This window comes from Toxorhynchites rutilus, chromosome 2 (assembly GCF_029784135.1).
Source record: "Toxorhynchites rutilus septentrionalis strain SRP chromosome 2, ASM2978413v1, whole genome shotgun sequence".
NCBI classification, from domain to species: Eukaryota; Metazoa; Arthropoda; class Insecta; order Diptera; family Culicidae; genus Toxorhynchites; species Toxorhynchites rutilus.
In genome coordinates this window covers 259,876,902-259,894,767 of record NC_073745.1, presented here as the reverse complement: position 1 = coordinate 259,894,767, position 17,866 = coordinate 259,876,902, and the positions used below count along the sequence as shown (strand labels likewise).

The 17,866-nt window shown below is 38.9% G+C and overlaps 1 protein-coding gene across 4 annotated transcripts in view; it reads left to right on the top strand.

The window, feature by feature from the left end:
• The window catches only part of LOC129767793 (uncharacterized), a 43,723-nt gene extending 28,321 nt beyond the window's left edge, over positions 1-15,402 (top strand). For 3 of the 4 annotated variants that reach the window (XM_055768989.1, XM_055768987.1, XM_055768990.1), the window contains exon 4: positions 15,105-15,402. In XM_055768989.1, the coding sequence (XP_055624964.1) occupies positions 15,105-15,284 (180 nt within the window). In that variant the 3' untranslated portion in view covers positions 15,285-15,402. Of the gene's footprint in view, positions 1-4,370; positions 4,770-15,104 lie in introns of those variants that run through there. The other variant, XM_055768991.1, reaches the window with a different exon arrangement.
• The last annotated feature ends 2,464 nt before the right edge of the window (positions 15,403-17,866 follow it).

Genomic DNA, 17,866 nt, shown 5'->3' with positions numbered 1-17,866 from the left:
AAGAGCAGACAGGAGATTCCATCGCCTTGTCGAAGTCCCCTGTGAGTCTCAAATGATTCCGACAGCTCACCTGAGATCCGCACACTGCACCGCACACCGTTCATCGTTGCCTGAATCAGTCTTGTCAGCTTTCGGGGAAAGCCGTGTTCGTCCATGATCCTCCATAGCTGTCGTCGGTCGATTGTATCATATACGGCCTTGAAGTCGACGAAGATGTGGTGTGTAGGGACCTGATACTCGCGGCACTTTTGGAGGATCTGTCGCAGTGTAAAAATCTGGTCCGTCGTCGAGCAACCGGACATGAATCCGGCCTGATAACTTCCCACAAATCTACTTACTATAGGCGGCGGAAGAGGATCTGAGACAAAATTTTGTAGGCACCATTCAGGATTATGATGGCCCGATAGTTCCCACAATCCAACTTGTCGCCTTTTTTATAGATTGGGCAGATTACCCCGTCCTTCCACTCCTCCGGTAGCTGTTCTGTGTCCCAGATCCTGACTATCAACCGGTGCATACACTCTACAAGTTTTCTCGGCCCTCCCTTGAAGAGCTCCGCTATGAGGCCATCCTTACCAGCTGCTTTGTGGCTCTTGAGCTGATTAATGGCCTCCTTAACTTCACCCATCGTCGGGGGTGGTACGTCGTCGTTGTTCATTGCACCGGTGTAGTCCTCCTCAACGCCGTCTAGGTCTCCTGTCTGCGCGCTGTTCAGGTGTTCATCGTAGTGCTGCCTCCACCTTTCGATCACCTCGCGTTCGTTCGTCAAGATGCCTCCTTCCTTGTTTCTGCACATTTCGGCCCGCGGCACAAAGCCTTTGTGCGAGGCGTTTAGTTTCTTGAAGAACTTCCGCGATTCTCGAGAACGATAAAGCAGCTCCATCTCCTCACACTCTTTCTCTTCCAGGCGGCGCTTTTTTTCCCGAAAGAGATGTGTTTGCTGCCTTCGTTTCAGTCTGTATCGTTCCACGTTTTGTCGAGTCGCTCGTTGCAGCATGGCTGCGCGTGCTGCATCCTTCTCGTTCAGGAGCGCTCGGCACTCGTCGTCAAACCATTCGTTCCGTTGTCCTCGTTGTTCATACCCGATGACGGTCTCTGCTGTGCTGCTAATTGCTGATTTTAAGGAGTTCCAGCATTCATCGAGGGGAACAGCATCCAGTTCGTCTACCCCCGGTAACGCAGCTTCAAGACGCTGCGAATATGTTGCAGCAACGTTCGGCTCCTATAGTCGTCGTAAGTGGTACCGTGGTGAGCGCTGGTGTCTTATGTTATTGACGACTGACAGTTTAGAACGCAGTTTGACCATCACCAGGTAGTGGTCTGAATCGATGTTAGCGCCACGATAGGTTCGATGTTTTCAATCAAATAGGTTCCAAAGAAGAAAGCTTAAAGTGGAGGCGATCTGGCGTAGTGGTAACATCCATACATCTTACGCAGAGATCACGAGTTCAAAAGTCACTATAATAAAGAAAAAAAAAAGCTTAATTAAAAAATATGCTTAAAAGCATATTGAACTAATTTATTAAAAATATCAACCAGATAATGCATAAAGTTTAGACCTGTTTTCTGCATCATATGCCTTAAGCGTCCGAAATATGATTCAGAACGGTAGTTACAGATACAAATATAAAAGCTGCTTTTGACAATTGCCAACAATATTAAAATTAAAGATGTACGAATTTCAATCTGCAGAAATCATATTTTTTTGCAAAGAAAAAAAGAAGAAATTTCATCCGATATTGCCAGAGATCTCACCTAAGTAATGTCAAAAGTAAATAAAAGTTTCTTTGGGACTTGTGCCATCTCAACATAGCCAAAAGCCATTCAAGAAGTTTGATGTAAGGGACTAATAGGAGTACCGATAAGTTTATTTGTTTTTTTATGCTTTATTCTGCAAAAATGGTTACAAATTTAATATTCGCTAGTCACAACTTTTTTCCATCTTTCTGGAAATTCACGGATCCCTTTGCGGAAATAATCGGCCGGTTTGTCGGCTACCCACGAATCGATCCAATTTATGACTTCATAAAAATTGGAAAAGTGCTGGTCAACCAGGCCATGTTGCAATGAAGACTACAATTTTTCTGCTTTCCATTTGTTCTAACTCCATATTTTACCAAGACTCAACGTTCAACACTCTTTTGAAGCTGGTTGAAGCTGAAGATTTAAAAAGACCACATTTCACGCTATTAGCATTTGGTACATATATCATTTCAATGAAAATACTGCATAATTTGAAGTGAGGAACCGAGAGAAAATTTAGCGATGAACTATTCAAAAACACTGAGTTGTGAGCTTATCGTCAACAATGCGATGCAGTTTGGATAGCATTTCACACTATCAAGATGCTTCATTTTCGATCTGATCACTTAATTGCGCCATTGGAAAAGATAATTCAAGTCATACCTGAAACGGAGAAGGAATGGACACATTTTCTCAAACTTTGTCCTCCCGTGAGGAGCTGCATCGAATAGCTATCGGTGCACTCCTGCTTTGCTCCTGCCGTTCGATATTGATTCCAAATGACGCGGGAAGCCAATGTCAAGAAGGAGAAGGTTGATTCGAAAATTTGAATATAAATTAATTTCCTCCCACACGGTCCATTCGTTGACTTCATTCCAGGCCAATCATCTCAGGGAGCAGTTTCCGTGGATGTTATCCCGTAGTTATCTTCTCACGGTATGCATTCAGTATTATCAACCCGCTCGTTGTTCACTGAATGACGCATCGGAACGTTTAAGAAAGCTTGCATTAATTTATATTACTTCCAATTTATCTGGAAAACTACTTTAAATATTTCCCGCCGAATATGGCGATGATGCGCTCCGACAAGCAAACATATTTCCGAATTCGATGTGGAGGCAGCGTTCTCGCGAGTATGAACAGTTGAACTCCTGCAAGATTTAATAACCCAAACTGACGCTAAACGAGACCATGGGAAACGGTGTTCGTTTCGCACCCTGCCATTTCCGGTGTCACGTTTAGATAGCAACGCAGCCGGGAATGTGCATGAGCACGATGACGATGGAACGGTGAAGAGGAAAATCGGGAACGGAAAATTAACGATATCGTTTTTCAATATCCTTCCTGTTGTGGTACGGCTAACGAGATGTGGGCGAGTTTGTGCCATTAGACGCATCTAGCGCTCGTGGTGTCGGTAAATTTGGTAAGCGTAGCGAGTCAATGCTCTGTTTCACAGCGAGTGGGAATTATTTCGTGCTATCGGAACGTGAAGATATTGTCAACACTCTGGAACAGGCAACACCAAAAAAACCATTGTAGAAAATTGTGAAAAATTGTTAGAAACGTTTAAAAATATAAATTTCCGTATGAAAATTGTATACAGAAATAGAAATGATAGTGGAAAAGTGATCTCAAATATACAATTTATACTCAAAGATAAGGAAAAAAAATGTTATTCGTTCACGTCACGACTTTGACTATGTTTTCCGCACAAATTATAAACATTCAAAAATATCCTGGAAATTTATCATTTGAAAATACCACTTGAAAATATTGTCAAAATTATGACTGCGTACGAAGTTACTTTGTCGCGTAACTGACCGTTTTTATTACTCCACCAAGTTGCCCGGATGCTGCGAATTTATACCATTGTATTTGTTTCTTTGGATGCTATTTTCCTGAATTCCTGAAAGCAAACACATTGGAGCACATTTGGCCAAAACGACAATTTCAAGAAAAGTATGGAAATCTGCCAGAAGAATCGAGACAGCTATTTTCAGGACATTATGTTCCATACATAATCCCCATGCCTCACCCAATAAATTTGGTAGGAGATGTGTAACTCATTACAAATGAACCTATAATGTTACTGATTTTGCTTCTCTTAAAAAGACACATGTTCCTCGATGAACATCTTTCTAACGAAGTAGTATAATTTTAATGTTAATATTCAGTAGAATTTTATTTGAACAATTGCGGTCGTCAAAGTTTTGAAATATTTAATACTACGAAGTAAACAGCTGTATAATCCTTTGCGGTAGATCGAACTACACTTTCCGGCCAACTTCATCGACATAAGTTGCACGTTTCACGCGATTCGCAATTTATTATTAATTATCAATCAACGGAGATTCGCAAACAATTACCGGATGCCGTTACCATGACCCGCCATTAGTTTTTTTTTTGCTATCGACTAATTGATTTTGTTAGGACGTATATTTACGTAGGCTCCGAAAAGTAGATTTTGGATTGGAAAAAAACAACAAAGTGTTTTCGTTGGTGTGCTAATTACTGCACATGCCAGCAACATATGTGCTCGGTAGAGTGGCCACTTATTACCAGTGTACTGGAAGAAGACATTCTTTGAAACATACGCAAACTTTATTAATATGATTCAATACTTACAGATACCTGTTGAGCCGCCGAAAAGTTTCGCATCCGATTTTTTGGACCACTTCAAAGCCAGCTTCGGGCTGACAGATCGCGATGTTTGTGATTATGTCACCAGCGACACTATCTGCTTCCCTCCACCCCGTGGATGCATTGATCTGGGAGATGTTGGGAATATTTGCTGTCCCTTCTGAGGAGATGGATCAAAGGATTATGTGCTAGGTTCAATGTGTTCGGTTTAATACAGAATTTTCCCAGAAAAGTCTCAATAAATTTCAGAAGCAATACAGTTTAGGTTTGTACATTATGATTAATGAATTTGAGATTTAATTATTGAAATAGAAAATATTAAGTATCCATTTTAATTTAATCCAGCTTCAGTTGAAACAATAAATATGTTTTTTTCGTACATACGATCCAATAGTCCCATCATATTGTAGCGTATTTTTCACTAATATTTCATCAAGCTTTATGAGGCCACTTTCAGAAAGTATTATCATACTTGTGTCATGTTTAGTTTTCATTGCAAAAAAAAAACAAATACTTAGATTGTATATTTGAGTGGTATGTTCGAAAATACAAGCCAGAGAAATAATCCGACCTAAACTTGAATCGAATTCGAAATCGGGGTTTTCAAAAAACATATTTGATGCCTAATGTTTTCAAACTGCATCAAACGTCGAGATCTACTGTCATCCCAAAAATTTTTCTTGGTCACAAATCGACTCTCTGCAACGAATTTTCGAAAACCGAGAAATCGGGGGTTTCGAAAAAATAATAATTTTGATGCCAAATGTTTTGAAATTGAATGAAATGTCGAGATTTACCGTCAACACAAAAACATTTTTTTGTCAAAATTTAGTTTTCGAGATCCAAACATTAATTGAATTTATTTACAAAATTAATAGAGACTGAGCTTCAAACTTGATATTCATTCTTTTCAAAGTAGAATAAATAATAAGATAAATAAAAAGATGGAGATAATGGAAAGGACTTAGCGAAAAATGCCATTTCCTGTTTCGAGGCCGCACAGAGCTTTCAATCAGGAAATATAAGATTTTATACTCAACGAACAATAGAGGCCGGGCAGCCACGTGATCGGGGTCTCCAGTCTTAGAAGAACATTCAGTCAGATACGCGGTTGTGGTGAAATAAACAGTTATCTCGTCGGTAACAGTGCAATAGTGAAGACATCTAAGTGTACAATCTAGTAGCAGTCAGAGGACCCAATAGCAGCAGCAGTTGGAACCGGTTGGCCATCGAAGAAAACTACACATATCAGCCATTATGTGTTAGATACCCCAAATACAGGGAAGTGCACAAGTCACGCAACCGATTTCCACAAAAAAAAATCATATAAAAAAGTCTCACGATACAAAATTTTTATTCTTGAATAAAAAACAATACAAAGTCGACAACTGAACCGCTTAGGAATCAAAAAGCTCGATAGTTGCAACGCGATCGTTATTTTTTTCCTTCAGAGAGCGTTGGGTGATTTATGTGCCACCCTGTATGAGAAATATATAGAGCATTTCCACGCCAAATCGACCGAAAAGCAAATCTTTAACCCAACTCTTGATCACTCTTGATTTTTTTAAACTTGGTACTGCTGATAGAAGCATGAACATGGAATCAGGGGTTCCAAAAAAAAATATTTTGATGCCAAATGTCAATGTCAGATCTACTCTCATCCCGATTTTTTTTTTTGTCAAAAAATCGACTCTCTGGAACTATTTTCGGAATACAAGGTAGGGTAGGGCGGGGCTAGTTGGTCATAGGGGTAAGTTGGTCAGTGACGATATCTTGGAACCTGAGCGTCCAAAAAATTAGCGATCTATTTATGAAAAATAGCGAAAATTGCTGATACAATAAAATAAGCAAATTGGAAAAACTTTTTATTAAGTAGGTTAAAAAATATGGACATGGTTCCGATTTTGCTAAAACTTATTCACGGTTTACGCATTATAATATGTGTTCTAAAACTGGTTAATAACCATGAAAAAAATTGCCTCGAACGTAAAACATAGGTTTATTGTACGTATTAGCTTTAAGTGGTAATGGAAATCGCTTTTAAAAATTATTTTTATTGAATTTTCATGAATATTCTTTTTCATATACAGAGGGGCTAGTTGGTCACACCAATTGCTCGTTTGAGAGCAACGCATATAAAATTTTCAGGTATGCCATGTTTCATTACGTAAGCAAATATAGAAAGCATATGTTTTACTGCTAAACCCAGTGTATTTGAAACGAGACAACCACCATACAAACCACTTGCAATATAATTGTCATATTTCTATTTTTTGCTGTAAAATTTTCATTAAATATAATAAACGCTAGCATTGAATATCAGAACTCACAATCATGCATTGAGTAATGTAGCATACCTGGAGGCTATTTCTATATACTTTGGGACGAACGATACAAATGTCATCAAAACAAATGCAAGCTAGAATGCAAGCGTTTGTGCGTCGCAGGGATGCCAGATGATTTTTTTTCAAAAGTATTGACATGGTACGAGAAAATGTCGTCACCATAATATCGGAGGAAAGTTCTTCGCGCAAAAACGGAACTGTGATAACTCTATTTGTTTATGTCAGCTTTGAAATTTTGGTTGTAACTCAAACCATATCCATGAAACTAATTGTAGAAAAGGTATGTAACCGGAAAACCTTCGATTTGTGAAGAGGTCGTTTAAAAGATCTAGGTTAATCTATTATGTAGTAGGACCAAAATAATAGAAATTCAATGTAACAATCTTTCGAATTTTCGAGCGCAAATGAACTAATGTCTTTTAGAGACAATATGTAGTCAGACCGCTTCGTTCGCTGAGACTTTTTTGACAATATTTTCGGCCAATAGTTAGAATTTCATGGAAGAGATATATTTTAAAAATCCACGTACGCTATCATACTGGAATGTCTTCACATATTTCATAACGTCTTCAAAATGTCTTTACAAAATCAAATGTCTTGAAAATGAAGACATGTCTTCAAACCTGGCAACTCTGGTTCGCTACAAAGTCGAAGAGAGACGAAATAGCTAGAAAAGATTGCCTGACTAATTTTCAACAACGATGATAATTTGAAATTTTTATTAATTTGTTTTTTTTTTACTTGCTACATGATATTAGTTAACCGTTTTTGTTTTGATTTAATAAATTAATTTATAATGAAGGAAACTTCTAATGGCAAAACGTTTATTATTTGCTCAAAAAACATGCCTATAATTGACCAACTTACCCCGATTGTGGGGTTAGTTGGTCAATTTATTCTGAATATAAAGACATTAAATGAAAAAAAAATGTCAAATAATTGATTCTCTGGTTATTTTTCATTGAAACGGTAAAAGGTAAACTTCATTGTAGTACATAACATTTCAACGCAAAGCTTCGTACTACAAAGTTACAGCCAAATTTATTCAAAAATGACCACTAGCCCCGCCCTACCCTAAAAAGTATGGTTGAGGATGCCGATGAAATGGTGTCGAGGTGTCGTTGTAAGCGCGTAGTTCTAGTTGTATTCATTGTATCGAGTCATACTATAGCTTGTTGGAAAGGTATTTTTACGCTATAATATAGTCCTTGACAGTGTTTTGTTTGGTTAAGTCGTTCGTGAGTTATAGTGTCGCAAATATGGAGCAAAATAAAGAGAAAATCCGACATATTTTACAGTACTACTATGACATAGGCAAAAATGCATCTCAAGCTGCCAATAAAATTTGTGCAGTTTATGGACCCGATACAGTTTCCATTTCCACCGCACAACGATGGTTTCAACGTTTTCGTTCGGGTGTAGAGGTCGTCGAAGATGCGCCACGCTCCGGAAGGCCTGTCGAAAATTGCGACAAAATCGCTGAATTAGCTGAGAAAGACCGGCATAGTAGCAGCCGTAGCATCGGCCAAGAGCTGGGGATAAGTCATCAAACCGTTATTAACCATTTGAAGAAGCTTGGATTCACAAAGAAGCTCGATGTATGGGTGCCACACACGATGACGCAAAAAAACATCTTTGACCGTATCGACGCATGTGAATCGCTGCTGAATCGCAACAAAATCGACCCGTTTCTGAAGCGGATGGTGACTGGCGATGAAAAGTGGGTCACTTACGATAACGTGAAGCGCAAACGGTCGTGGTCGAAGCCCGCTGAAGCGGCTCAGACGGTGACCAAGCCCTCATTAACGGCCAGGAAGGTTCTACTGTGTGTTTGGTGGGATTGTCAAGGAATAATCTATTATGAGCTGCTTCCCTATGGCCAAACGCTCAATTCGGACCTGTACTGCCAACAACTGGACCGCTTGAAGGTAGCACTCATGAAGAAGAGGCCATCTTTGATAAACAGAGGCCGCATTGTCTTCCATCAGGACAACGCCAGGCCACACATTTCTTTGGTGACGCGTCAGAAGCTCCGGGAGCTCGGATGGGAGGTTCTTTTGCATCCGCCGTATAGTCCGGACCTTGCACCAAGTGACTACCACCTGTTTTTGTCCATGGCGAACGAGCTAGGTAGTCAGAGATTAGCCACAAAAGAGGCCTGTGAAAATTGGCTATCCGAGTTTTTTTGCCAATAAGGAAGCGAGCTTCTATAACAGGAGTATTATGAAGTTGGCATCTCGTTGGGAACAAGTCATCGAACAAAACGGCGCATATTTGACTTAAAACAGATGATTGTAACTAATTTTATGAACAAATGAAAATTCAAAAAAAAATACCGCAGGACTTTTTTGACAGCCTAATATTAGCTCAATCGAACTTCATTTTCTAGAGTCTCAGACAGGAGGGAGTTCATGAAATTGGGATTTAAAAAAAAAGGTTTGCGATGCCAAATGTCTTAGGACTACGTTTTTTATTTCTATACTGGGATGTAAGTTCAAAGTTTCGAAAACGAGGGCGTTACGCCGGAACAACAAGAGTTTGAGCGTTAATACCTCCTAACCCACTGAACGAAATGGGTCGGGTTAGCAGCTGGCTGATTTGGCGTGAAATTGCTCGACTTAATTTTTTTTTGTTCGAACACGCATGCTGTAATGTAATGTACAATGCAAATCGTATTGGACTGGTAACAATTAGCAAATGTTGTGTCGGAATTGCTCAAGATAACGTCTAGCAAGTGAATGTTTTCTTCATCACGCCGTTTCTGTTAATTGTGTCGAAGGAATCGGGAAGTGCCCGATTCCAGTGTCGAATCCGCCAGTCATCGATTTTCTCCCGTAATACAGTGTTTTAGTCGGAAATTTTCCAACCAACGTTAAGTAGGGCATGTCAACAAAAAAGGCCATCAGCCACATCTTCGGTGGATGCTCACCAAAGCTGGGATGAAAACTATTTACTCCGGACCAGGAGCGGACCGATCGTTTGTCCGCCACCTGCTGGTTCTCGAGATCGATTTCTATGAGATCTCTATTAATGATATCAATCGTCTGGCCTTTGAATTGGCAGAAAAAAACAACGTGGCTGAGATTCCTAGATCGGAATCCGAACCATTCATTCCGCAAACCTGGAAATTCATCAGCATCGAGATCTATGGAGCTCACTAAGCCAACAGTGAACAGCTTTAGTTTGTAGTTGTAATACATGAATTTGTTTGGTTTATTCATCATCCAAAATCATTTTGAAACTATTTCACCTACCCTATGTGTCCACATAGTATATGGATTCCCATCTTAGCACTTCAAAATTAATGCAATAAGTTTCCATTCGTTTCTCTAAAGGTGTCGGATGTTGGGGTGTCGATCTTACACGAACTCCCATTTATTTCATTATTATTGTATTCTATCAAAATTTTAGTTCTTCTCAAAAAATGATCAATCGATACTGTAGAATGGTTCGTATAGAGTCTGGGAAAGGTTCTGTAATGATTTGAAGCCAAAGAAACATTGGAGGTCTTGGAAACATACGGAAATACTTAGGGTGTCAGTTTCCCCTTCTGATAATAATGGCGCAAGTAATACTACGTTGAGACGGCGAACGTTAGGCACGTTAGTCTCATTGAAGAAGAAGGAAAGCATCGTATGAACACGCGGTGTGTCGGCGATGAATTATTGATTTTTTTTTGTTTCTTGATTGGATCACAATTTATCGCGTCGCTGTGCAATCGTCTACCATTATTCCAGCAACCTATTCAACAACATGAGCACTGAATCTACACAAGAGCTCTGCAGCTGGTGTTTTATCAGGATTGATGACAATAGCGTGATTGTCAGTTTACAATCTGAGCATTTGAGCAATCTGAGAATTTCAATAATTCATTGTGCTCATTCAGCTAAGTAACTTCAGCGTATATGTGAATGAAAGTTCGTGGAAAAAATATAAAACTGGTTTGATTCCTAATCGCGTAACGCATGAAAAAGAATGGATTAGGCGGTGTTTTTTTTTTTCTTAAAACGCTAAGCCCCAAATTGTTCTTGCTGCGTTTTCCATTCAGTCTGAATCGAGACCGTTTACACAATATCAGTGTCGGTCCCAGCTCCCAAAGATATTTATTCTAAAAAAAGAAAATAGTCAGAAATTCGACTAGAAAATAGTCATATTTAGTAAAATTCCAGAAAACAAACCATATATATTTTTATTTTCTTCTTTTGTAACTGTCAGTCCTAGTCAGTCAGCGCTTTCCTACCAAAGAGCTCAATGCCGGTCCCTAGGAACCGACGCGGGGCGTTAAGTCTCAAACTTCGGTGGATTTTGATTTCATTCGTAATTTCAGCGTTCTAGCAAACCTCACACTACCAACTCTCAGGCAATGCTCTCACTACCACCAGAAGTGGCCAATTATATTGTTTTTTTTAAGTTACCTGGATAATTGTTTGGTTAAAATGTCCTCCATTTCTATGAGACCTCACCTCCTTCCCAGAAGAGAGATCACAGAAATATTTCTCGTACTCAAAAACCTGATTTTACCCAATTTTGGAAAATTTTACGTAGAAAAAACAGCTTTCAAGAAAAAATACAATCAATAATTGCGAAAATAAAATTCAATTTTTCCACAAGTGTGATATATTTCTTTTAAAATAAATTGATATTGGCTTCAATCTGATGTGTCGATCATCAGAATCGCCCCAGTACTTCAAAAGTTATGAATAGAAAAAAAATCTTTTTGGAAAAAAAGGAAATGCCCTTATCGCAATATAATTCTAGCGAGTGCGTCATGCTGTGTAACCAAAAAAATCATGTGAGCCAAGCCATAAATTCCAAGGGTCCGTTGGTTGGCGTAACACGACGCATGGAACAATAAAGTTCAATACACAATAAAGAACAATTTGTACTAAAAAATTCGCCCGACGCAGTCTGTTAACAATCTAGCATTCGCGTCACCACTTTTCATGTAAACAAAAACAAAATACAATTCGTATGAAAATCTTGTTCTTGTTGTGTCCACGAATCAGTTGAATGTTTTTAAAAACAACACATTGATATATCCGCGCTGGCGGCATTGAGCTTCGTTTACTAGTTTAGGGGAGCGTGATAGAATAGTTGATTTTCAGTCGGAATGAACACGTTTTCAAAATGAAAATTAGCTTTTCTATATCAAAATAGTGTTATATTTAAATGAAAAAAAAATTGTTTGCAAGTGGTGAAAAAGTCTTATACGAAAAATGTTTATGAAGACAACTCATTATTATGATGAAAAAATTCAGCAACAATGTTGGAATCGTTCAGCCATATGGTTGAATGAAAGTCAGAAACACGTGTTTCAAGTAATCAAATAACATGATGTGGAGATTTTCATTCAAATTTTAGAATTTTAAAACCAGCTTCGTGTTTTCTAATCTGATAGAGATTACACTAACGAGTTTGGAACCCAAATTAGGGCCCTGATTTGAAGTTGCCACCAGACGTCGACACCATGTCACTGTCATCGCGAATTCGGCGCAAGCAGTTTAGAACAAATGTTAGCGTTTAGTACAACGATGCTAATGACGTAACGCATTATTGTGTTCGACTAAATGGAAACACACATATTTAAAATGAAGTGTCAAAGCACAATTGTCGCAACGCGGCATTCTGTTTCCACCTTAACTTTCCTTGTTTACTTTTGTGTTTTACCGCTAGCTCTGCTAGCAAGAATTAAATGATAAACACATGTTCGTGCAAACATGCTGTTTGTCGTTTCCTATTTCCTTTCAGACGCATGCATTACACATGTTTAACTTTGGTTCATCTGACCACGCCTAACGATAGAAGCTTCTTTTAAAAATAGTATAGCTAATACGAAGAAATATGACTGAATAAAAGGGAGACTGACCGAGCTCGGGCTGTCTCAGTATGAACGCGAGAGAACTCATGCGATTCATTAAATCCGAAATAAATAACGCGAGTCATCGCGACATGGCGACCGAGTCATTGCGACAGAAAAAAGTTGATTCTTCTTATCACCCTAAAATGGAAATGAACACCTTAATGAAAATATTTAAAAAAATCCGGTCAAATATTTTGCGATGAGGAATAAAACTACCACTTTTCCCGAAAATCTGAGATTATCAGTTTAGCATAGAATAGCTGTATAGATTGTTTATTGTTTGTTATTTTATTTGAATGCTTTGGTAATTCAATCAATAATATCCGGTCCCGCTCAAATTGACGTTTCCTTACAAAGCGAACGTTCATGGCAGTTTTGCCACATTTTAATCTGTACCAGAGGGGTTAAAAATATTTCTCATAGGACCTCCCATTTCAGCGTTTCCAAATATGTTTTGACCGGTTTCGCGACATGCGGCCGAGCATTGTCTTTTATGATCAGCAGCCAAGCGATACTGCGGCGTAAAAGTCGTCTGTACCCCAATGTTGCTTTGTTCAAATGTAATAAATTTAACAAGAGGGAAAAATTTGTACCGATCTGTATTTTTGGACTATAACCTGTACCCTGTACCGTACCGTATCTGTGCCAAAAATAACGAAAAAATCTGAACCTTTCCAGATAAATCTGTACGTGTGGCAACACTGGTTTAACCCCCGAACTGTTCATTAATTGATCTTCAAATTGGTCTGCGGCTGCGACAAATGAACTTTGTAGTTTGCAGTCTATATAATAGAAAAAGAAATCAATAATTTCGCGATGATGAATGTACGCTGTCGACATCTACGGTGGTGTGGGTCCCCAGCATTTCCTTCATATTTCGAAGGCTTTTTGACACTTTAAAACTTATAGTATAGTGTTTTAATGTCTTTGGCGAGTTTTACTCTGTCAGTTTTCTTCTATAAAAGTAATAACTTTCGACACAGGACTACATCTTTCAGAAATGGTGCCAAATTAGAAAACTGGTCACGTTTTTATGAAATAATGTGAATATCAATAATAATTTTGGTGTGAAAGAATTTTGATTATTTGTATAGCAATAGAATCGGTAGTTCTCTAAGATTTGGAACGATATGCTATGATATTACAATATCCTAGTCTATAAATGATTCAACACTTTCGTTGTCCAGCATTATTCGGTTAAGTTTCTAGCAACTGTAGGTAGCTAGTAAATAACACTAGAAATAAGCGAAAAATAGAATGAAGCAATAATAAGGGAATATAAGAAATAAGGAATCGGTTCAGGTTTACTATTCGCATAAGTATGGCACAAAAGTATTCAGTTGTGTTGTTTTGTCTTTGTTGTGTGACTTTTTTTACAATCCAACGATTACGAATTTGCTACTGAAAGGAGAAGTCCTCATAAGCAAAACAAGCTATAGGAGGAGGGAATGATGGAGGGTATTGGTCATTTTCATCTGAAATTACAAGAGCGGTTAAAATCGTCTGGAAAAGTAGCCGAAATGTTTGAATAGGTTCAGGCACGAAAAATGTGATCATCATCTGGCAGTGGACTGAAAACGTCGATTCGACAAATTGAATGTTTGAATGTATTGATAACAAAAAACAAATTTAGGGCGGGACGAAGTTTGCCGGGTCAGCTAGTCAACGATCTAATGTCAAGAGGATTCACTAATGGCCAAAACACGCGCTCGAAATACCAAATGATGGATGATGGATTCCTGGTATATTTCAGGCCAAAAGTTTAAGATCATTATTACTTATATTTATATTATTACTCATTATTACTTATATCAGTTTCAATCGTTGTAAATTGTATTATAGCTAACCATTAGTTTTGATTGGCTCTGGACATTAAAACACCTGTCACCCTTTCAATAAAATCCCGTGTTTTTCGATGTTAGATCGGATGTTTCAATTGCCAGACAAAAAAGATATTTAATGCACCGTCACATACTTTTGATCGAACATTGACATTCGACACGAACCAACACGGTATCTACAACAATGTCAAAATATTTGCTCGTTCGATCCGTATCCAGCTGTTCCAATCCAGGCGATATTAGAAGCACATGATACCCGCTTCAATTAAAATCGAATTCATCCCAATCGCAATGAAGCTCCACTATCAATTGGCAATTACCACTTTCAATCTAGCCGAATAGCTTTTTCTCGGCCAAAATAATTGTATTACCCAAAACGTACAGTTTTCACGCCCTCGTGGCAGCGATCGGGGGCTTTGCAAAAAGCGAATCGGGGTGGAAATAAAATTGTAATTTGTTTGAAAGTTTCCAACAGCACAAATCGGGCGCTAATTGCCAATAACGTCAGGGCCATTTGTGCCAGCTCTGGATTCAATTCATACAACCATCAAAAAATAATTACCTCCGTACGGCTGAGTGTTTGTGTTTGAGTGGGTGTTTCTGTGAATGCATGCAGCCTACCGATCCTAAACCATTTCGAAGTGCACTAACGATTTGTTCAATGAATCCTTTCAGGAACCGGTGATGGCAACCCCAATGAACTTCTCCACAAACCTACTGGACCATTTCCAGGCCCGCTATGGACTGACGGATGTCGATGTGTACAATTATGTGACTTACAGCTTGGTGTGCTTCACTCCCCCGGGTGTGTGCATCGATCCGGATGATGTTGGCAGCATTTGCTGCCCATTCTGATCGAAGGGATTCGTGGTAAAAGCTATCAATTAGTGCCCACAATGATTTCCGGAATTGACGATTCGACGCCCAGCAGCACATTTCTATTCAAGCAATAATATTTAAAATAAAGATTAATGGAGCTACATTGTTGCAAGGTTCGTGCCGGTGGTAAATTTTGTTATCGAGGAAATATCACTCCCAATAAAGCAAACCAGATCTGATGGAATTTTGTAATTCCAAGAACACTCAAGGCATTGTTCTGCATACTAGGATTCGAATAATTCAATCAATCATTATGTTGCGTACGAATTTGAACAGCTGCTGCTTTCTGGCCTAATGAATCAGTCTAATTGTATGTCTGAATCATACGAATTGTTTAGGCCCAATTTTTTGGGCCTAAAAATGAAAAATAAATAGGCTTCCTTCGCGTGAATGATGTGATTGTGCTGTGTGGAAAATTTCATGAGACGTAAGGTGACAACACAAATACAAATCAAGAAATGTAAACGATTTGGACGATATTGCGAAAAGGTCACCTTAACTTCACTGCTACTGTTCAATACACTGTTCATGTTCTCGGGTACGATAGTGGCCCCGTTGGCTCCGTACCATTCCAGGACACCTTTTGAATAGTGGCACGAAGCTAACTCCAGCCAGAAGATCTTAGGGCCCTCATGTTGCTTCAACAGGAGAAGCAGGCGCATCTGTAGAGACTCCTTGAGATAGATCTGCCCATTTACAGTCCCGGTAGTCACGAACGGCGCACTTCGTTCGCCACATGAGCAGATCGCTTGCCAAATCATGTATTTCTTGGCATTGAAAGTTTCTGCTTTCTTACTTTCACCGGAGTATCAAACATGTATTGGGTGGTAAAAAACAGTAGCACAGGAAGCTGCCGGGAGCCCACCGTAAATCTCGACATCCATGATGAGACAATGAGTCTTCGTCACCATCTGGGTGTACAGTTTCCGAGCCCGTGACTTGCCCACCGTACTTTCCAGTTCGTCACAGTTTGGAGCCTCTGCACTTTGTACGTATGCAGTCCCCCCCGGTCCTTGGCTCTCTGAACGAAAGACTTGGACAAAAACAACATATTGGCCACATCCCAGATGGAAACATTGGGATTCCACTTAAACGCTTCTACGACATGCTTGTGATCCTGATAACTAATAGAACATCCAGTCTGACCGCATTATTCCTTCCGTTGACTGCACGATTCCGAGTTGTTTTCCGATGTCCCGATGAAAGAGTTGAGGATTTCCCAGGTCCTTGCTCAAAATCATCTCGCAACGTTGCTTCTCTCGTGATGCCATTTTTGACGTAGGACTACGTCTTTCATTAGGGGTGCCAAATCAGAAAACATGTCACGTTTTTATGAAATAAAGTTAACGTAGGGTAAATGATCTTGGTTTGTCCAATTTGGAGTGTTTTTACGCAACTAGTAAATGCAAATCGATTTTTCTTCATGAAAATCACACATAATCGATACGAGTGTGGGTTTGTTGAAAAGCCCCAAGTCTCTAGTTGCTAATACTACCATAAGGTGTTGAAATTATTCAAATTTTTATGTTTTTTAACGATTTTCCTTAAAGAAGAATTATGATCATGGTTTGACCACTTCTGATCATGGTTTGCCCAAAAAAATGATCATGGTTTGTCCGGTTTTGGAAATCTCAATTTTTGAATGAAAACAATCGAATTCACGAGTAGATGTTGCATTTATCATTCCTTGAGTTTACTGTCATCATATTGATTCATTCATAATTTAGGCTTTCTTCAGAATATTGCCTTTTCTTGGGCATTTTAGAAGTGTTCACCTCAGCACACTCAACACAGAGATTGCTGCTATCCGCGAAGGACACAATAAACAAACTGCAGCGCGCCAAGCGGTTGCCATAGAAATCATGTGGACAACATTATTGAATTGGACAACTCATGATCAGAATTGAGTTCATCAAAATGCGGTAATTTAATGGTTTAGCTATGTAAATCCGATACAAATGGTGAGCAAGCATGATGTTTACAATATTTATAAGTGTTGTAATCCAGAAAAGGTCTGAATACGTGCCAAATAATCATCTGGTGATCGAAAAGTTAGCTCGAATGAGGGGCGCATTGACACAAATAGAAGGTGTATTTTATAATCCTTTAAAACATGTGATTTCGTAAAAATATACTATCAAACTACTATAAATCATGTAAAAGGCAATTTCATTTATATGTTTCGGAACATTCGAAGGCCTTATTTGACACAGGAGCGCTGAATTAGAGCATTAAAAAAAGTGGGCAAACCATGATCATATTTTCAACTGGACAAACCAAAATCATTTACCTTTACCTTTACCTATTTTTCTGCGAACGGATTTTAACGATTTGCATACCAATCGAATCAGAAATTTTCTAAAATTTGTTTGATCGAATATGGTTCAAATCGCTCAACCGATTCTGGAGATATGGTCGGAACAGGCTCAGGTGAACATGGAACATGGGAAAGAAAGGAATTTGAAATTGGGCGAATCTATCCTATGGACACCTCATACCACACCACAATTTTAATGGAATTAGTTTGCTGGAATTTAGGATCCCATCGGACACTTCCT